Source organism: Anopheles maculipalpis, chromosome 3RL (genome assembly GCF_943734695.1).
Source record: "Anopheles maculipalpis chromosome 3RL, idAnoMacuDA_375_x, whole genome shotgun sequence".
Classification (NCBI taxonomy): domain Eukaryota; kingdom Metazoa; phylum Arthropoda; class Insecta; order Diptera; family Culicidae; genus Anopheles; species Anopheles maculipalpis.
The window spans coordinates 71880047-71902214 of record NC_064872.1 but is presented as its reverse complement, the minus strand read 5'-3'; the positions used below and the strand labels follow the sequence as shown (position 1 = coordinate 71902214).

At 48.0% G+C, this 22168-nt stretch overlaps 1 protein-coding gene across 3 annotated transcripts; it reads right to left on the bottom strand.

The window, feature by feature from the left end:
* Positions 1-784: 784 nt before the first annotated feature.
* Positions 785-21968, bottom strand: LOC126561932 (tyrosine 3-monooxygenase). 3 transcript variants are annotated; one of them, XM_050218310.1, is made up of 9 exons: positions 21843-21968; positions 6571-6682; positions 6201-6251; positions 5511-5588; positions 5314-5379; positions 4199-4685; positions 3775-4107; positions 2027-2153; positions 785-1303 (listed from the first exon to the last, which is right to left on the bottom strand). In XM_050218310.1, exons 1-9 carry the CDS (start codon positions 21909-21911, stop codon positions 902-904), a joined length of 1725 nt encoding a protein of 574 aa, XP_050074267.1. In that variant the 5' UTR covers positions 21912-21968; the 3' UTR covers positions 785-901. The 3 variants fall into 3 exon arrangements, with proteins under 3 accessions (XP_050074267.1, XP_050074266.1, XP_050074268.1); XM_050218309.1 differs by lacking the exon at positions 21843-21968 and adding an exon at positions 10617-10767; XM_050218311.1 differs by lacking the exons at positions 5314-5379; positions 21843-21968 and adding an exon at positions 10617-10767.
* Between the last annotated feature and the right edge of the window lie 200 nt (positions 21969-22168).

Below are 22168 nucleotides of genomic sequence, written 5' to 3'. Positions count from 1 at the left end.
TTGTTGCGTAATAAAAATCCTTCTTCCGTTCGTCCTCCGGCGTTTGAGAGGCGAAGTCTCTCCTCTCGTTATCTCCTTCTTCCTTTTCCCTTCTCGATTGCGAGGGCTCACGAGCTTCGAATACCGAAGCTGTACAGCAGGTGGCGTTTTCGTTGGAGCTGGATACTCCTGACGCTTCTCCGTCGTCTTGGGGGTCGTTTTGGGGGCGTCGATGTGGAATCCCTATTTTCCGGACAATACAAACTCCACATCGTCCGCAAGTTTTTGTTGGAATGAATTGGGGTAGGGCAACGTTTCTCGATTGCACAATTTCTCTCCAGCAGGGGTGTGTGTGCGTTTTGCCGTTGCGCTTGGCCAACCCCTGATCGATACGGGTTCGATCGTATGCTTGCATACGCGTAGTAGTAAAACATAGTACACAACATCAAATAAACATCTTAAAAAAAGGATATTCGCACCAGCAATCTTCCTTGCGAGTGTTGGTGCTCCGAGTGGGTGCAGAATACTGTTCAGTATAATAGTAGTAGTAGCAGTAGTAGTTGCTGTAGTAAATAGTAGTAGCAGTGGGTAGAAGAAGCGGATGATATAGTATACATCGAGTTTAGCGTAGACCGCAGGATGGCGGGCGAGCTAACGTGCCCCGTTCCTTTGCTACAGCGTGTCGTCCAGGACACAGCAGGAGTGGAGTGTGTGGTAGGGGGGGGCATACGCCTTATTGTCCTTGTCGATCAGACATATTTCCTTTTTTTGCGTTTTGCTTTTAGTTGTCTCGCTTCTCTCTCTCACTCGCTCCTATTCTCGTTCGTTCGCTCGTTCTTTCTCTCACGCTCACACGCACACACACACACGCATCAGATCACATGCTGCTGTTTGGGGAGTGGCCGCTGGGACCGTGCGAGACTTAGCAGAATGGCTGCTTCAGCTTAGCGATGGCATTCGTAAGGTGCAGCACTTCGGTGTTCAGCTGCGAGACGAGCGTTTCCAGCTTGTCGACCGAATCGAGCACCTCCACGCGCTCGGTGTGCGGGTTGAAGCGCACCTCGAACGGTCGCGACATGGTCGAGACCCAGCGGCGGAACTTCTCCTTCGCATCCTCGAAGCTCTCGGCGACGTAGTAGATCGGCTGGTACTCCTGGTCCTGGTACGGCTGTACGGCGGTCGAGGCGGGCTCGAACGGGCGGTGCTCGGGCTTGTCGCTGATGGCGTGCAGCAGCTCACCGTAAGCGGACAGCAGACCGGCACCGTAAGCCTTGACCTCGTCCTTTTCCTTGCACAGACCGAACTCAACCGTGAACCAGTACACCTGTCACATGGAGCGAATGGAAAGAGAGGGAGAGAAAGAATCATAGATTAGATCACAAAACTAGCAAACGAGATCTGCTGTACAGAATCGCTCAACTGAGTGTAAACACACTGACGCACGCGGCTCAAAGTAGCGCACAGTTTACGGGTAGGGAGGCCCTAAGGCTATTTAGTTGCACTAACTGATGTCCAATCGCTAGAATAACAGGATCGGAATAAATCATACCGCTAGAATGCCGTCGATTCGGTTCCAACCGGTACACGCAGCAACCTCTCATCCACTCTCGCGAAAGTCCGTTGGCTTCGATTTCAGGTGGCACTAGAACACCGCAACCGCAAGTGACCGGCCGACGAGATCTGGCCTTCGTGGCCTCCTTTCCGGTTTTTTGCTCCGTTGTGCTTTTCGTGCCAATGGCAAACTTCACCGATTCAATTTCAGCGTTACGGCCGGTCGCGTAACTGCTCGAAAAACTGCTCGACTCGACCCGCTCGATAGATGGCGCGCGTTTTAAAGTGGTAAAAAAAAGCAACCCATCAACCATGTTGATGGCCATGTGATGATGACCTAGCGAAATTGCGACCGCTTTTCAGTTTCCGAGGCGCAATTACTGCCACCTCTCGCCCCTGCCCGGCATGACAGTCCGTGGTACGGGGCTTTTTTTTTTGCGGTGTGCGATGCGTTCGTGTGTTACTACTACTGCGCGCGCTGTATTGCTGTACTTACCGTCGAGAGCTTTTCAATTTCCTCATCCGAGGCACCGAGCGAGGCTAATCCGATTTCTTGCGAGAACTGGGCGAAGCTCGGATCGGCTAGCAGCGGCATGTGACCGAGCAGTTCGTGGATGCAATCACTAGAAAAAAAAAGGAAAGAAGTACGAGAAAATCAGAGATGAGTACCAGAACTGTGGACGATTGTGGCGCAAGAATTGCCATTCGGAGATCTATGACGAAAGAGCAGAAGACTTAAAATGACTCAATCCCACACGCAGCTTCGAGATTTTCTTTTTAATTCACTTTCGATTGGAGCTTTTGCTGGGTCCCTATGGGAAATTTCCGCTTTCCGTTTCGGAGAATACGAGAACCCAAGGGTTGACGCTACATTAACTTTCCTGAACGAACCATTTGATGAGCATTTAGTAACACCAACTGAAAACACCATCGGCATCATCATCAGCCTCATCTACATCGACATCATCGACGACAACAGTGTATCGTATCGGAAAAATCAATTAGAAACGGATCGCTCCTTTACATAGCGCATCCTTGTTTGAACCGGGCAGGGTTTTAATTGAGTTTCCTTGGCGAAAGTGAAAAAGTTCATGGGCCAAGCCATTGTCGGTATTCTAAAGTGATGGGCCACTTGTTGCACCCGTGTGCACGCTTTGTGCTTATGTGCTGAGTGGCAAAGCAACGCAAAAAAAAAGCGTGAGAATATAAATTCTATAAATGGCAGTCCTCCCGGGAATGGTAGAGAAAATTGTCCTCCACCAATGCTTCTTGCCGCAGTGCACATCAAAAGCGTCTTACATCAAATGGCGCGTGGGAATAATGGTAGCAGCTTTTGCAACTCCCGAAGGAAATGACCCATTTCGGGGGGCCAGAAAGTTGCTCCAGCAACCGACAAAGAAGGAAAAGGAAGTCTGGTCTGGCAGTCGGGCTGCCGGAAGCTGGCACAAGGAGGAGGTAGCTGCCGTTAAAATCATTTTATTCTATTATGACATCTTATGCCTTTTTGCCACTTTCACACAATGGTTATGTTTGATTGTAGAAGTGTGCGTGTGTGTGTGTGTGAGCGTCTGCCAAGTGTTCAAATGACTGGAACGAATCGGGAGACACGTTTGCCACCCTTGGCGGTATGAATGAAGGATCAAGGCTCTTGAATCCAGCGTCAATGGTTAAGTGGTGAACTATAGGTCAAAATAATTCCACGGTGGTAGGATAAAATATTTTCCTTTTTAGTATTTTTGAAAATAAAATTTCATTTAAGTTAAGACAACATTAACTGTATGGAAATTAAAATTTGGTATGATATAAAGTTCAACTTCAAAAGGACGTAGATGTCGAATTCACAACATCAAGTTTACACAGTGCGAACTTTGAGTTTACATTCCAACTGAATGTGTCCTCACCATGCCGTGAAATACTTGCTGTTGGAAAGTGGTGTAAGCACAAGAAAGTGGAACACTACCACCCTCCCCACCAGCGGCAAACGTCTTCTCCGTTGCCACAAAACAAAACCACACATTCACACATGTATACAATGGAGGCATAAATTGTTCTACAAGAGATGCTCCTCAAAAGAAGAGCTCCACTGACTGAAGGTGAAGTTCTAAGGAGATGTGGCGCGGACATAATGGAGCTAAAATGGAAGCGAGGTTAGCTTCCGGATTGGCTTGAAGTCAGTGGACAGAAGGTCGTAGAGGTCAAGAGCAGGGAAGGGAAAAACGAAGGAAAAAAAACCTGTCAACTTACGGTTCCGGTGTGTGGTAGGGTGAGTTGATGTGTCGCACGTACTGCGTGCTCTGGAAGATGCGGAACGCCAGCGAAGCGAGGAAATCGCGAGCCGTCAGCAGACCAGCGGCCGGTCGGAGCGTGAATCCGGTGTTCTTGCGCAGGAAATCGCTCATTTCCTGCAGCTGGGGAAGGCGCTCCTTCACGAAAATCTTTTCATCCTCGAGCTTCTTGAAGACGGCAATGTACTCGGAGCAGGCGTGCTTCACCATCAGCTCCTTCACGCGTCCGAACACGGCCGCCCAGGTCTTGTTTTCCGTTTCCGTGTAGTCAATGTGCGGGATTGGGTCTCCACTGTAGGGTAAGAGAGTTAGTTAGCCCCGTGCTCTGCTGTATTTAACGCCAACCGGCCGGATCCCAGGAAATGAACGGTACTAATACTCACTATCGGTAAGCGAATGCAATTTCGGCAATTTCCTTGCGACGAGCACGGTACACCTGATCTGCGAAACCGGGATGGTTCATGTCAAGATCCGGCTCGTACTTGGTCATCAGATGGTTGCAGTTGTCCAGCTCGGACGCGTGCTTGGGGAACCACGGTGCCTTCACGTTGACGTTGTTCTCCGACAGCAAGCTAACGCTACCGAAGGACTGCGTTTGGCGCAGGGACCGGATCAGCTGCAGCAGATTGGAGCGGGCCATATCGACCTTGACGAGAACGTCAAACTGGACGCCCTCGCTGCGCGACTGGCGCGACTCGAGATGTACCACGGTGCCGTGGTACGCCTCCACCGCCTTAAGGATGCGTCCGAGCGATCCCATGCCGTCCCGCAGCCGGACGACTACGGCGGCACGGACCACCTCCTTCTCGGCTTCGGGCGATTCCGAGGCAGCGTTCTGCAGTACAACTTCTTCCTCAGTTAGCCCAGCGTCTGGTTTTTGGAGCAGGGAAGCCGAAGAAATGAGCGATTAATAATGGAGTTTGTCAGTGCACCGGAGCTTTACCACAACATCTCCACCGAACCGTGTGTCCTTTCATTCCTGTCGCTCACTTTAATCGTACAAGTAAATCCTTTCTCCCGTGGGTGAATGCTTTTCACCCTGGACGGGCGGGTAATTTATTGCCAACTTACTACCGCGAACGACTTCCAACCGGCAGGATTAAGGGTGAAAATTGAGAGGTTTTTGAGAAATCCACACACGATTACGTCACGCGTATGAATCTAGGACAAGGAAGCTTGTCGGGAGATGGAAACCCTCGGGACGAGGACTGCCGTTAATGGGTAGCCATTTTCACTGGCGCTGAAGAAAGGCTCCATTTTCGAAGGAGCTTATTTTTATTTCCACCGAATGACCACAGAACCGTTGTCCAAACGACAGTGTGTTGCTGACGTAAAGTATGAATTATGCGACGAGGAAAAGCTTTCTTGCTTTCGGTGTCGATTGTGGTGGAAGGACACAACGGGTTGGCGAAGATGGTTAAGATGGTTCTGGGCGGGATAATGGCCCCAACCTACTCTCATTCTAGCACACAGCATACACGCTACAGCGGGTACGTACCTTTTTCCTTGTCCTCATCGTCGGCACTTGGAACGTGTTCCTGCGGCTTCTGGGGTAGCTCATCAACTAGAGGGTAGTACGATACAACACAAAGACCACCAACACGCAAACACACACAGCGAACGAAACACAAGAAGCTCATCAATATAATGCCATGCGGGAAGTATGGGCTCTAAAATCAACTGAGCGATGCTTACCTGCGACCATTCGAATTTCCTCTTCGTCATTATCCTGATCCTCGACTGTCTGTTGAACCTCTTGCGGAATTTTGTCTTCTGCGTACCGACCATCGGAAGTTCATGGACGGATGATTTTTTTTTTAATGAAGGAAATGATTGACAAACGGAGAAAAAATAATAAAGGAAAATACCGAAAAGAAAAAGGAACAAAATGAAGACATAAAATTAGACAAACGAAAGCGTTAAATAAAATACGAAATCAAAACACAAAGAACCGAAGCAGTAGAACTTAATTGAAGGAAAATAGCTCAGCAGAGTGTAACCAAACAGAAGAACTAACACAAAGACGAAAAAGCAAAAACAAAAACTTTATACTTGAAAACAATTCGTACGAAAGTGAACGGAATCGGGCGACCTTCGCTATTTGGTTCAGATTCGCCCTGTAGTACAACCGCTACCACTACCCGGTTTGGCGAGTAGCTGGTTCGGTCAATTTGTGACAACTATCCTCGCTCGTGCCTCCGGCGGAGTACGAGGTGGTAAGCAGACCAACGGAGCGCCCGAACACCCAAGAACACTCCCTTCATTTACTGGTTCTGCGTTCTAGGTCGGATCGGTTTGAAGTTCTAGGAAAATTGGTGGCCGGTGGCCTCGGTTCAGGTTCGATTTCTTGCATGATTCTTCAAGGGTGGTCACAGGTGCGCTTACCTTGTTGATGCTGTTCTTGGGCCTGCAGAATGGAACACTCCAAAGTGGAGTCTAGATGGGAGCCAGATGCCAGAAAGGGAAGGGGAAGGAAACGGGTTTTTGGCGAACGTGTATTGTCATCGGTTTTAATCGCAATCATCATCAGCATCGCGAGCGGACAGCAGCAGCAACACCACCGAGAGCGTATTTTGAGTACCAAATTGGACAACCGAAAAAATAAACAAAAAGGTAAAATCATAAGTAAAACAGGATTTTCCACTTAGTGCTTAAGACAAAGAGATTACAAGGGACTTCTAGCAAACATCAAACAACGACAGCATTCGCATGCCACATACATGCCGGAAGACATTCACCGCCGAGCGCTACTTACCGTTGGCCTTTGCGCGGGCCTCGTCCAGAACGGTTTGTTTGGTTTGCTTGACCACAATCGTCTCAAAGCGGGCATCGTCGACCAGAGAACGGCGCCGGGATGGGTATCCGTTCTGGAAGGAGAGAAGATGGGGAGAAAAAGCATAGGTGAATTAATTGTTACTAATCATCATCGCAGCAGCAGCAGCACTGCTCAAACTGTTTTAATTGCAAAGAGAGTACGGTTGACGTGACGCAGCGAAACGAAATAAGACGGAGCAGAAGCCTCATAAAGTTGGCACAAGGCGATATTGGGTCGGCTGATGTGATGTGGCCGCTAAAAATGGTCAAAGCCAGCCCTCTCTTGGCTGTGGCTCGAGGCTAGATTAAAGCCTGCATGTTTTATGAGCCTAATGACCATCGTGCGCGTTTGTCGCTAAGGTGCGCTGTAGCTACACGGTGTTGTACACGCCATCTAACGCCTTGGCGCAGCGTACGTCCGGTGTCGGGCCATGATTGAAGGAGCACACGGCTAACGTACGCGTGAGTAGTGCTGATGCAACGCCACCGCTGCAACCTGGCTCTCCCTACCGGCCTCCCTATCGGTTACTCTGAGGGAGTACCCTCCAAGATGGGCACGATGACGCAACTGCGATGCAGCTAACCAGTAGCCGCTTTGCAGCAGGTGCAGCGCTCAACGGTGGTGTTGTTGCTGCGAGCCTCCGATCCATCGGTTATTTCTAGCTACCGGAACATATGCGTGCGCGCTTGGAATCGGTTTTACGGCCCGAAACCTTGACATGATCGCGATCTACCGGTGCGCAACGAACGCAGCGGATTGACCTGATTAGTAAGGCTCTCGCACTACTACTACTTCTACCACTGACCACCCAGAGTTGTCAGAACGTATTTTCCCGCTATTATATTTTTGCCACAAGTCATCGGTGAGCGTCAAGAATTTGAGCGTAAAGATTGATACCGATTGACCCACAAATTATCCCATTTCCGCGTCTGAAACGAGTAAAACAATTACAGGCTGGTTTTTTGGGGATATTAAGGACCCGTCCACAACAAGATGCCCCGTTCGATCGGGAATCCCAACTTCAAACCACCGCAAGCACGTGCACGGACGGTTGGGACACGAGGAATGGGAACCTTCACGTCAGTTAGCGTCGGTGGCACTGGCACTGGGGGGGTGCACTTCGTCATTGACATTGGCAACGGTTCGGAGCGCATAAAGGCCTATCGTTGCGTGTGCTTGAGCAGGTGCCTGCTAGCAAGCGCTTCACACCATACGTTGTGGGTGCGAATAAGTTGTTACAACGCTTGATCGTTTGATGAGCTGGTGGCACTACCTACTAGACACGCATTATCGCAACTGGATGGGAGATACATCACCATCAGGTGTGACAGGTGCTGCTGGAGCTAGCTGTCAGTAGCTCACGGCGCGAAGGGTGTGCGGTGGGTATGCGAATGATGCATTCCACCCTCCAAAACGCAATCTGCAGTACCCATACTGGAGCTCCTTGAGCGCGATCTTGTCGAAAGACTCCCAGCGGTTGCTTCGCTCCGGAAGGTCTCCGGGGAGAGGTAGCTACGGTACGGCCGGTCGGTAATGAGGACCGGTTTAATGACACTCACTACGACGCAGGTTTGCTTATTTCTGCCAAATTCAATGTCAATAAGTAGATTATGTGTGTTATATGTTTTGCACGAGACGAATCCAGTGAGCGTGATCTTGTTTTTTTTTTCGCGCACACATGGCCTACCCAAGGCTCAGGGCTGGCACAAGTTCTGCTTTGCCCATTCTGTGTGCCCTTCCCATTGCACTTGGAAACTGTCCGTGTATGTGTGTTTTCCACCTTCATCTTCCCACCCGCCCGGTTGAGCGTTGACCTTGAGATAGGAGTCCTACGCCACGAGCATCGATCACCAATGCCCGTGTACACAGTTATGGCCGGTTTTTGCCATATGTACATTTTCGGTTGCACCCCCCGGTGAAAGGAACATCTCGAACAGTTGGATCCAGCTAGAAGTTCTTGGGGAGGCCTGGGAAGTACTGTTGGAGGTATGCGGCCAATCACTTCCGCAAGCTTGCTTGTTCTTTTGTGTGTGTGTATGTGGAGAATGGATTCGAAGGAGTGTCCCCTGTCCAGCTGCGAATTACTTCTCGCGTGTGTTTAAAGTTTACTGGGTCCCAGCCAAATCCCAAACCAGGAGCTCGCTGTTCTCAAGAGTCTGCCTAATGGAGGAAAATTGCCATGACGGTTATTGGCTATTGTTTAAACAGTTTTCCCCCCGAGAGATTGACATAACGGAAGTATAAAGCTTTCAGCGCGCCATATCCATATTGCCAACGGAAGTCGTACAGACCGCACGGATACACATCCCCGCACAATCGCTGCCAAGTCAAACAAAGAACAGTTTAAGGATGCTTTAGGCATCTCCGATCGTGCCACTAGCTTGTCTCGTCTCTCAATCCTTTTCGATGCCTCTTCCTGCCTCTACCACAAGCACAGGCGAACGGACGGAGGGAAAAACTTTGTAACGCAAATTAGCATCATTTTCTTGACCATTTTTTCTCCCGCAGTGTGCTTCTACCAAACAAACCGCCACCGTGTAACGTTACAACGGTCGCGATCGTGTGTCGGCAGCAGTACGGTATGACGATAGTCTACCACCGAGCACAAAATGGCTCGACCTTCGGATAGATGCATTTGTTCGTCAGGCTTCAGATGGTTTGCGCCGTACACGGGTTTCCTTCCGTTTTCCGAAGTGGCCCAATGTGTGGCCTTAACCTCACGGGTAAGACCCGCGGTGGAAGCTGCGGTGCGGATGACAGCAGTATGGCGGGAAGGAAATTGGTCATAATTAGGTTGGTTCCATTACGGTGACCAATCGATGATGAATCGATTTCGGCTGGACGGCACACTCAAAACGCCACCGCGCTTTGGCGATCGTTTCCTTTTTCCTGTTGTTTGGTGGAGAATATATTGTACACTGCTCGGTGCTAAAGTTAACGCTGGCTTAGGTGAAACTTTTATACGCCACGATTCTTTTATACGATTCGCCAGCAAAACGAAAAAAAATGGCTTCTTCTTGAGGAGCCTTCAAATGATATGTGTTGTACATGGCAATTTTTTTTGAAGTTTAACCATCCAAAATATTTCGAATACTCTACACTATCGTCTACGGCACATATCAGTTTTTAAGGCTGTTCTTTTACGAGTCATTCGTAAACGTTTATCAAAGAGACCAAACCACCTGTGGAGCCATGTTGCTAGCGTTGCTCCAAACGAAAGCAGATATCGCGCTTTAGGTGGGATTTTTTGCCTTCCATTCGAGTGCGAAGATCGTTCTAGAACAAATAGAAACGATTTCAAATTATACAAGGATTGCTTGACCATATTCAACTACTGCTATTACGTTAAGTAGTTTTGATTTTCTTGCTCGTGTGCGCTCGCTCTCTCGCTCTCTCTGCCTATCTAACACTTCACTTTTAACCCACTAAAGCATTGCAAAAATCACTTTTAATCTGTTTCCCAGCAATTAATCATACGCAAGTGGCTAGAATCTCAAACAAACAAACGAACCAACTGTTGTTAGAACATAGTGGAGCAGCTCTCGAAGCTCGAAGCTTCCTACTCAACTACACGATAAGTGCTTTTTATTCAAATCGATCGCACTATGCCACAAAGAAGAAAAATCACACACAGTGTTACTAAGGAGAGGTAGTCGCTACTTTGTGTATGAACAAGCGTTCAGGCAACATTGAGCCTGTTCTTATCGTATGATCGAGAAGCACTATTCCTCTGATTGATCCTTTCCTGACATAAATCGAAACAAAATGGAGGCGGCGGAGGGCATACTGTTGATAATGTCTTTAGCTTCTGGGTAATGTTTTTGGGGATGTAAACCACACTTCGGGCACACTTAGAACCACTGACACACATAGACACATTCACACTCATTCACTGTTATAGTTCCTTTCTATTTTGTAACATTTTTGTAACTGTTCACACGGAACTTAACTCAACTTCACCTTACAAACACTTAAACAATTCTTACCTCAATGCTGTAAGATTTCTTGATCGCGAACATTTCACGGTTCTTCTGGGCAGCAGCGACGGCCATCATTTTATCTTTTAGGATGATTTGGGGTAGAAGTTTTGCAAAGTGCTTGTAATAGTAGCCTTTTTTTTCTAGCCGAACACTTAGCACGCGTTGCTGTGTTGTATGCTTCGGCAAAAACTGCTTCTTTCAGTTTCGGAACGGTCTCTCGAATTCGTCGTCTAATTTGGGTTTCGCTTTAGGTTAGCTTTGTAGCGACTCCAAAAGGGATAGGATTTCGCTACGCGTTGCTTAACGTTTGACCACAGGAGATTTCTTCGGCAAATACTGCAAAGTCTGGAACACGGTTGTGACTGTTTACCGTTCCCTGGACCTGATGAGAATCCTGTTTGTCTCGGTTTTTTCTTCTAAAACACTGCTAAACTAAACAGCACTAACGCACAAATCGTTAGACTAATTGTTGGCGGGCAGCGTAAAGCGAACGAATTAAATTACTACGGCGAACTGGCGAATCTCGCAAGGACCTTCTCTGAAATAGTGTGTCTTTCGCTGTCTCCGAAACTTCGGCACTTTGCAAAAAGCAAGCAAACCAATGAATGCATGCCGCTTTTGGTTTGCATCAGTTTAAATACCCGCGCCGGGATCTCCGGTCCGGTTTTTTTTTCGTGTTTTGTTTTCGCGGGGTGGGCAGAACACAGCCACCGAGCACGAACACACCGTACGCGACGTAGCACCGGTCTCCCCCACCTAAAGCCACGAGACACGCACAACGAACGGCACGATTTTGCTACACGAATGCAACAAAGCAAACCGTTGCCGGGGGGGCGAGACAGGAAGGGCCAACGGGGTGGGCCCGTGTAGGAAGGGACCCGAACGAACGAACAATCCGTCGCGGGTTCGTGTTTTGCTACACCTGCTACACACAGTTGCCCCCGCCGTTACGGTTGCGAGCGGGCGAAAGAGAGCGCGTGCGCATAGCAAATTCGCGCCTGCAACATATTTCCATACGACATAAACAATAGAGCGAACGGACAACGCCACCCCATGCAACAGTGTCCGGCCCGCCGTACCTGTGTCCCGGCCCATATCCTGGCCCAAAACAAAAACATAAACGAGGGCTACGTGTGCACGGCCTGTGTGCGTTTTGACCTGTTCTCTGCTCGTTGCCAAACACACATAATTTCGGTTCGATTCAAAAATCCCGACACTCAACAGGTAGGCGCAGCAATGTTGGCGACGAGTCGAGCCGGAAATATCGCCCCGGCGAAAATGGCCCGACCGGTCCGGTGGTCTGGCCGGGAATTTGCCGGCTCCGGACGCAACTCGACGGCGAGGCGGAAATTCGAGGAGACGCACCTGTTGGATTTTTACCTCCGAAAACCCTCCCGAAGTCTTAATAGGTACGCGGTCACCGGTCGTTAGGATCGTGAAAAAACAGGTTTGTCTGCTAGAGGTGCTGAAATTGCTGAGAGTTGAAGAATTGAAGGTGGCGAAGCGTTTCCGGACGCCGGTTTAGTTCTTGTTTATGTGGATTTTGTTGATGTTTGGTGGATGGATTATAAGCTGACAGCAGCTTACTGTCTTTTGCTGCAAACTACAAGCAAAAGCAAGAAAACTTCTCGAACTTTGAAGACAATCAGAGGTCACATGCCTGTGTGTGTGTACTTCCAATAATCAGTTTTTATACTAACATTTTTCTAAAGAAATTCCTGCATAAAAAATAAATCGAGCACATGACCTGTACAAACGCATTTTTAAACAGCTGGTGACCTTTCACTGTCGCATGTGACTGCGAACTGCAATATCTTGAATAACTTCAACAACTCTACTCAACTCGCCATGATTACCAATTTGGCAGCCTCAGGAGCTTCGGGTCGTTACGTGAAGTACTCAGTGTATAATTGAAAAGAGGTCTCTACTTGACCGACAAAAAGCTTGGTGAGGATTGATCGAGCATGGTAACTCGAAAGATTTGTGCAACTTGTCGCACAAAATAATACAATAATACAGTAAAGTAAACAAGCAAATATATCTTTTGGTTAATACCACCAACAATATTCAAGAAATAGACCCATGCTCGTTCGTTCTTACGATCATTTTTTCGGGGGAAGTCCCTCGAACATCGCAGGGAATCTCCCGGCGTCACAAGGCTTTGCTGGACGCTAGCGAACGTTGCGTCTGAATCATCACTGTTTCCTGCCGAGTTTTATCGCTTACGACACAGCGTGGTTCGGGTGAATTAACCTCAACACGCGTAATCGAACACGCCTTTCGAAAGCTTTCCGTCGAGAATGGAATATTTTTGTTCTAGATTAGGTGTGATTTTTTGCAGAATGAGCGTGGAATTTCTACCTTGGAATGAGAAATGTATCACCACCACCTGGGCTGACATTTGGAAAGACCAGTCATCTCGTTTCAACAAACCAATCACTTCTAAAGTCTATTGCGATCGATTATAGGAATTATTTTTTTTTTTGCGCATAACGCTAACCTGAGCTGATGCGTGCCGAGAAAAAAAGGGGAACAATAAGATCAATTGCACCCAGAGCAGATGTACCGATTATCGGGCCCGCGTATTAGATAACGCGACCGGAATTGATGAATGAAGGCAAAAGATGCTAGTTTTCCTCATTCATTTGTTTTGCGAGCGATGCTCGAGTGATCGCTGGGCATGCTAACAAGGCGTGCTAACAGCTTAACATACTCCCGGGGGTGATCATTATCGAATATAAGTGGAGACTCACTGTTTCCCACCGATACGCCGATGGTAGCTTCCATTCAAGCAAAACTAGCAAACAACAACAAAATGGGGAAGCTATTGTTTGTGCCGCCCCGCTGGGAGGGTGTTGACTACACTTTCATTCATGAAATTGTAACTCGAGAATCGAGGAAGCTGTCGGTAGTGGAATAATCTAGACTGGAGCATTTTTGCACGTCCCATTCCAGAAGGTTGGCGTATTGAGCAGCTGAGACGACCTTCGGACACGAGTCACGTAAGCGCTAATGCTTTCTAATCTTCAAGAAAGGCTATTGTGTGTCTCGTAGACGATTTTTTTGCTATTCCTATAACAGCTCCTATGTTGAGTACTGTTAATACCAACACTGATCCAAGCCCATTTTGTTTTTGTTTTGTGTACTACAGCTTGATCAATTAAATCGATCACATATGCAATGGACATAATTATGCTACGTCAAAACACATCTCCAATACGCCGGTAGTCTGAAGAAGAAAGAAACCAAAACAGAAAAAAGGAAGGCCATTTGTAGGTGGTTCATCTCTATTTGAGAGGAAAGTGTTTGTATTCCGTAAACATAAAAGGTGATCGCAACCGTACCGCCATTCGCTGCCAACCAGCGAGAGCTTTTATTTTGGGTAAGAAGCGGGGAGGTTGGCTGCGTCATCATCTTCGAGCACCTGTACAGCATGATCAGCATGAACAGGTCGCCAAACTATGCTTTTTTTTATTGTGTAAAGATCTCCGAAAGCAAAAAACACACAAAAACAGATACCTAAAAATAACACATCAGAAAGAGAGAGAGAGAGAGAGAGAGAGAGAGAAAAAGAGAGAGAGAGGGGGAACGAGAGACTGCTGTAAATTCTGCATAATTATAGCGTATCGTGTGAAGATTACAATGAGCCAAAATTGCGGCACCATGCCGTGGCCGAGGCGAAAGTCCATCGATGAGGCCGACTGGCAAAGTCAGCTACAAAAAGTGGTGAAGAGGACACACATGCCACTATAAGGATGATTGACAGCGATCAGTAGTGACGCCGGTGCGTTAAGATTGGCACACGGGCAAGGTACGCGGGACAATATTCGTGGTCCGTTACACGTGTGACGCCATCGGCAGCGCGGTGTGTTAATGTGCCTACGCGTTGATGGGAACTGATGGCGTATGTGTGTGTGTGCTGAGGAGTCCTGGCTTAATTGATTTAAAAGTGCGTTTTCAAGACGTCCCGACACGCGAGCCCTGGCGTGAATATGGTCACGTCGTCGTTTACCGAAGGCGTCGCTGAATAGCGTTGGTTTGCTGGGGTCTGGAGCTTACCGCTATTCTGTACCGTCATACACAGGCTAATGGGGCTGTTAGGAGTGCTGCCTAGGTCTCGAAGATTCGCACAGACAGCCGCGCTTCCTGGGAGGCAGAGGAGGCTTCACTCGTAAGGATGACGCTCAGAAGCGAAAGTTTGCATCATCCTGTCTGTGTGTGTGTGTTTATTTATTTTTTGTAGTACCCAAAGTCTCTGTGCATGGGTTTGAGGAAACGCTCGGTAACCGGATTGCCGAAAGCTATGCAATTATAATCGCAATTAGACGTAGTATAACAATATAACCTTGCGAATGTGGTGCTAATTTTTGTTGTTGTTGATGGTTGCCGTTGATGAGTTTCGCCATACGATTCGCCGCAAAAACGCGCCAAGATTGAAAGAATCATGGCGATTTTTTTATGAGTGTATGTTTTGTTTTGAAGCCTGGTAGGTTTTGTGTTCTACGCGAGCAAACTTGTGCCGCCCCCCCCCCCCCCCCCCGCTCCTAGTACCTGGTGTTGACACATGACGATACGGACGCATGACATTAGACCAGATCGTTGACCAGAAGCATTATAACGTCTCGAACGTCTCGAAGAAGCCGGTCGCGAATGGTGCAAGCGATCCCGCGGCTTGCACGATGGAATCCCCTGCGTGACTATATCGGCCGGTTGGTACGTCACATTGCAAAATGCACTGACCGTAGCGAGCGTCTTCGGAGATTCCCCGTTTCGGTGAGCCCCCAGCACCCCAGCACGGGGGGGGGGGGTAGGCGTTCTACTGTGAAGAAGCAACCATTTACCGTAGCTTGACAACGCTCGAGCAAGCCCCCGTCTCTCACCTTGCCATCGGTGTTCCGTGTCCATCGGTCCATCACCACAGGTGAAGAACCGGTTCCGGGTAATTCCAATGCACCGCGGTACGATCGTACGAACGTAACGCACAAAGTAGCGGGGTGTGCGCCCATAACGATCGACGCTCTCGAAAAGGTTGGTTGGTGAAGTACTTTTGGCTCCAAAATTTCCCATGCCCAGGGTTTTCATCCACTGTGTGGCTAGAGCTGTGGTGCTGTGTAGGATGAAATTGTCCACAAAATGGGGACTTTGAGAAATTGAGATGATCGCTAAAAACAAACGATCGCCCAGAAGAAAGTTAAACCAATTCCACGCTACTCGTATCATCTTTAAGGTGGGATTTTCCCCATTAGCATCCATTATGCTTTATCTTCTTCCATGTCTTGGAGTTGGGTTCGCCCTGTTCGGGTGCTTCTCGTTTCTCCTAGTAATGGTCTGGAAATTCCAAGCTCTACGATCGCTACCTTAGCAAAACACGGTTTATTTGTTTGTTTTGGATCCATAATCTTAGCAAGGATGTGTCTTTTGAAAATCCTTGTAATTATCCTTCCTGGAACCAGTTTTATATCTTCCCTGCTCTTGATACATTTGCCTACGTAAATATTGCTGGCAAAGCTGGTTTGACCAGACACGCACCAAGTCACATAGACCGGGCAATGGAAAATTGCATATTCAATGCACTAACTGTATTAAACGGTTTCAATTATCACCGATCGACTTGCTAGATGTTATACGGAGTTGACACCTGCAGCGCTAGACTTCAGGTTTGAATGATAATTCGCCAGACAAAAAATAAATATAAATTGATAAACTAAGATCGAAAAACGATTTACGCAGGTAGGTTGACACTTCAGATCGGCTTTGTGCGGATCCACTTATCGCGTACCGCGTATAAGAAGAGATGAACGACATGTTCCGTCAACCATGCTGCTCATTTCCGGTTCAAAAACAGCCCATTAGTCGACTTGATTCGGCAAACTTGACGCACACGGTTCTAGCAGGATAAGGATAAGCCGACCATGTGGACTAGAGGCGGTCGTACAATAAATTCTTGTCCCCTACAAGGTGTACCACCGCTTAGCTTGTGATCTAGAATCGATTCACCTTATCATTCGTCAGCTCCAGCGAGCTGACGTTGATTACATATTAGTGGACGCGGAATGGAATGAGCAAATTAACCTACTAGGTCGATCGGTATTTCCTACATTACACGGCTGCTGCGTGTAGGTGGAAGTGCCACCCTTCCACTGTCCTCTACCGCTGCAGGCATCTTGGAGTGTGCTATAAAATGCTACCTGGTAACAGGTGTGCTGAAAGCGTTAGGGCTAGCAGTACAGCTGTTTAATGGAATATATGCTAATCGAAAATCGTAAGAGTGCGAACGAGAATTATACTTTTATGAGCAACGAATCGATTCAAGAGCCCTTGCACTAGAAGGGTGTTGTGTAACACGGTCCTAAGCGTCATGCGTTGACTGATCTGTAGCATTGCGATCAAAGCAGCTGAAAGTCTACTAGAACTTTGTACGCTTATGGGGAGTAAATTACAAGATTACCTCAAGAATTTAAGCATTACTTAGATTCCTTTCTTGAAGACTTCTCATTGCGCAAGGGAGCATGAATATAACCCATTATCCAAGTGTGATTGTACTCAGCGTTGGGCGTAATTTTGTAAACAAAGCATATGAACAGGTGCGGACGTTAATGATTGATACTCCGCAGAAGACGCCTCGCAATGATGCATTAATTGAGGTGGCAGACATCGAGTCACCTAACTGCTGGAATCTCGCAACCGTCTGAAAGCACCTCAGCGCTTCTCTTAGGCATCTCGTTATCAGCCATAAAGGCGTTCCGCGTTCCAATAATTCGCTTTGTCACAAACTGATCGACGTACCCGTCGCTTACAGTCATTGATTCCAATCACTCACCGAACTGCCGATGTCTGGCGACGAATGAGCCAAGATAAATTACACCCTTCGAGCTCCCCGGATCAAAGCTCCCGGACAGCGGGCTCTCGCATTCGCTGCAAGAAAATGCAACGCTAGAGCTCCTTACTTTCAAGGTTCAACCAGGTCCAAGGATTGCCGACCTGTACTACCGAACACCTGTGTACTCTGTGTGGCTGTGTGTGTGTTTACCCTTGCAAACACACGCGCTTTCGAAGTTGCGCGTGAAGGCAAGCCTCATTGTCTCCATATCCTTTCCCTTTCCGTGTGGGACACCAGAACGTGGGGCGTCTTTGGGGCGGAAGTTTGCTGAACGGGGAAGCGCCCGGCAAGGACGTGCGGTGCCGCAACGATAGGCAGTTTAGAACGCGTTTTTCACTCCGAACGGTAGTGCCTACGATTCGCGTGCAGTTTGTTGCACCCTAGAACATGCGTCCTGTAGCAGCGGTCCGGTTCCAGGGTTCGTGGCCTGCAGGGCTGGTACGTGTTGGTGTTTGGTGGGACTAATTAATTTATTCTTACGATTGTGCATGGGAGTTTGTGGTGTGTTTATTCTTTTCTTTCTTCGATCGTGAGGCTTAAGAACACGATCACGGATCTACCTGTACGGTGCTGGCGAACTTTGCCGATTGACTATCGGTCCGCGCAATGAAGTTGTGTCGTAGAAGCCCTCCAAGGTCTCTTCCCTTATGGGCAAGCTTAAAGTCGGCTGGTTCGTCGGTTTCGTTTCCGTCCCAAAAAAAAAAAAAAAACTTGTTCCTAAAACCATTGCCTACCATCATGCAGGCAGGCCAAAGTTTTGCATTGTTCTCTTTTCGCTCCAAGTATTACTATTGCTTGGTTATGCGGTGTGTGTTGGACGATTTTGTAATTTTTTTTCTTCTTCAAAAACATTCGTCTTTGCTCCGTACGTTAACCCTCGGTGACGGTTTTTCGCTGAGCCCTCTCGATGATGGTCAACGGTAAGGCCACCGAGGCCGCTAGATGACAGTCGCTCCATGTGCCACGGAGATTGGAGATCGAAGCCCGATCGTGCAAACGTGACTCGATGACTCGCGCACCGATCTACGCCAACTGGCAACTTCCCATTCGCCATCATTATCGCCATCATCACCATCATCGGTGGCAGCAGTACGGTCGACATCAACATTCGCCGAGCCTGATGGACGGAACTGCTCCAACACTGACACTGACATTGAACTTCGGTTGGACGGCACTGCGATGGCGGTGATCCGTGTCCAACCGTGCCAAGTCTTCTCGAGCGTTTGTTCCGTAAGCTTGTCAGTTTCGCCGCCGATCAAGCATCGGGTTGGGATGAGGATGATCTGCTTTAAGCCACAAAAAAACAGCCTTCCTGACAACGCTTCCGATGTGAGCCGAGAACCCAAGATCGAATTGCTCCTTGAGCGAGCGAACTAATGAACTAATCCCCGAAAAACAGATGATCAATTGAAAGCAAACAAATCGGAACCAAACCACCCGCTCTCTTGTGATTCGTTTTCTGCGGGGACGACTTTGGCTGCTCGTTACATATCGTTTTCGATCAACGAGTGCGATCCAACAGCCGCGTGTAACGAAATCGATTGGTGGAGAGGTATGTAGTCAAAAAAAAAAAAAAGCTCGCACTACAAACCTCCAACCAGCCGCTTGTCTTTCCGCGTGCCAAAAGAGCCATGATCCGGCTGAAGGTCGACATAATAAACATGAAAACGAAACCGAAACCGAAAGCAACCGCTTGCTTGGAAGGTGTGTGAGGTGAAGCAGGAGCAAAAGAAGAAGACGAAGAAGAAGAAGGGGAAAAAGGCAAACATACACACATGATCGAATTGGATTGAAGCGCGAAGCTTTGTACACGGGTCGGCGAAAATGGAGTACACAACACAACACTTAACGGGTGTAAATGAGGAGAAGAACAATCCTTAAGTGCGGCGGGAGGATGGATGAGGTGAGAATCGCGAAGGAAAGGAATGGAAAATCAAAACACAAAAAATTATAGCATCAGCACTGCAATTGAGGGACAAAGAGAATTGAACACTAGCCGTACAGTGAGTCGAATTTGTTTTGTCCACTTTCTTAATCCAATCAACAAGCCCCGTTGGTGCCGTTTTACGATCCGATCGAAAGTGCGTGATGACATGATCACGTTTTGATCGAACTAAATAAAACAGCCTCCCTGGGGGGGCATGACACTAGGCAGCTTGTAAAACTTTGCGGCCAAACCACAAAGCCTCGTTTAGCACACTGGAAACACATTGTTTGCATCCAATTAAAACCGTGTTACGTTGTGATGTAAGTGACAAACGATTGATGTAATGATATCGTACTAAACTTGGGCGTGTGTGTGAGTGTGTGTGTATGTGTTACTGTAAAGGAGCCTTCGTTCAGAACCGTGTCTAGTTTTGCTGGCGGAAAACACACATATTATGTCTAATCGGATGTTTATCATTGAACTTAACCTTAACAACCGGCACCAGCTCTTCCACAAGCATCACCTGCCGAGGTGAACACTGGTGCAAATATGCGAAAAGTGAAGAATGTTACACCATTTCCCGAACATGGCCAACATGGCGGACACATGTAGTTGGAAGTTTGCAGAATTAAAGTCAGCGTAATTAGTCATTGCTGGGAATTCCACAATGCGCCGAGTGTGAATTGCGATGCGATTAGTTTTGTGCCGATTGTGGTAGTTTTTTTTTGTTGGTATTTCACACCGCATCTGAATTGTTTTCGGGCGTCAACAGCCAAGTTACGGGGCTGGTTCGCGACAACTTCACGAATTATGTAAGCACACGAGAGGAAAACATAACGATGCAGTCGGACAGAATCAGTAGTTGATTATTATGATGAGCTTTAAAGCGATGATGAGGCAGACCTTAACAGCAGCAAGACGACACACTGGTGGACTGCACCGATGGGGTTTGGTGGTAATTGGTCGAAAGTTGACCCCAACCGATTATCATCAAGAGGCCGGGTTTCGGCTGAAGTGTGTACCATGTCGCCTTACCATACCGCAACGTGTGATGGCGTTGTACATGAAACACAGGACCGGTCAAAATTATTTCACTCCCGAACTCCATCCCCCCCCCCCCCCCCCCTCTCTCTCTCTTTCTCTGCCACTCCCGTTCCTTGTCGATGGAACAAGTGTCATGATGCGGAGACCTGATATCGGTCAAGTGCTATCGAGCCATCGATTTTCGTTGCGCTCTTCAGATGTATGGGGCTATGCTAGGATAAATGGGTCCTCACCGAGTCGACCGTTACCGAAGAGTCTGGTGGTGACGTTTCGGTAAGCGTTCAGACAATTTGGCTTTCACCCAGCCAGCCAGCCAGCTGTGTGTTTCCGGGTGCAGTACGGTCCGCACGGACTGCACTTCGACGTGTGTCCCGAAAAAGGACTAACCGATACGTTACGAAAGCTTCTTTCGAGTTTAATAAATCACTTCAAACCCATGCTTTACGTTGGGCTGCTGCACATGACTACCATTCACTTTCTACACGCGTACGGCACGTGGGTTTTCCGCTTTATTTTCATGGGAAGATGATGTATCGTGCGTCACAGGCAATAGCAGAGGCACGTGGAAGTCATGTGGCACACCGCACCGCACGAAATAAATCGAAAAATGGGTGTCCCGCTTGTCTAAGATGGCGAGTTCCGGTTGGCGCGAAATGGGAACGGCCATCGCGGGAAAATTAAACACCACGCTTCCAATCGGACAATGGCGACCGGAAAGGTTAGAACGAATCCGTCGCCATTTTGTACGCCACGCACGCTCTTCCGAAACGCCATTTGCTGGACGTGTGCGTGTGTGTGTATTTTGCTTGGGGCGATTAGTGCACGCTGCAATTAGATAATATATATTTGCCCTTCCACAGTGCCACCGGCAAGCATCTTAAATCCGATGCAGATATTAAACGCATTTAACGCGCGCGATTGAAATTGCAATCGCGATCTGAGTCGAAGGGCGCGACAAATGCTGCACGATTGGTGCATTTGTGGCCACCTTGTGTGCGGGTGCTGCCAAAGCAGGTGCCAGGTGAGAAAAGTGAACATTTGAGCTTTAAGATGTTAATCTCCACTACCATGTGCCACACACACACGCACAGGGTCAGGGTCTGAGGAGGTTTGGAAGTTATCGATTCATTTCGTTCCGTTTCGGTAGCGCTTGGCACTTCGGAAGGGAAGGTGCAAAAAATACGGACGGCGGAAAGCGTGTTGGAAAATGCCAATAATTAACATCTATTCTATGGGAAGAACTAATCGGCACAAAGCTATTTCTTTCAATCTATGAAAGCACGTAGAAATATGCAGATTTTGGGACTACAAATCACGATTCTTCTTCATACAATCCTCTTAACTACAATAAAAATGTATTCTCATACAAAATCCCACTTACCTCGTCACATTCCTCGAGGAAGATTTGGATGATCTGGAACGGCATAAGCTTCGATGGCGAGGTGTGCATGTTTGTGGTTTTTGGGTTTAATAAATATATCGATGTAAACCACGTAATCGAAACGCTAGACTAGGGTCAGTAAATCTCTTGTTCTAACGTCGAACCAGTCGAATGGGGGCGCGCCGAATGGGTGTACAATATTGGCCTTTATCGTTTGGCAATAGGGCTTTATAGCACCGGGCTAATTTAGCTTATCTTTTCAGCAATTAACACACACGTGAACGCGCGCGCACACACTCACACACAGGCACAAACACACACAAAAA

Bases quoted from the DNA above. Each gene is read 5' to 3' on its own strand.
- LOC126561932 (XM_050218310.1), bottom strand. From the start codon at position 21,911: ATGCACACCTCGCCATCGAAGCTTATGCCGTTCCAGATCATCCAAATC. The intron at 5,380-5,510 runs GTAAGCATCGCT...ACTACCCTCTAG, and splicing joins GGAAATTCGAATGGTCGCAG to TTGATGAGCTACCCCAGAAG. The intron at 2,154-3,774 runs GTAAGTTGACAG...TTTTTTTTCTAG, and splicing joins CCCTACCACACACCGGAACC to TGATTGCATCCACGAACTGC.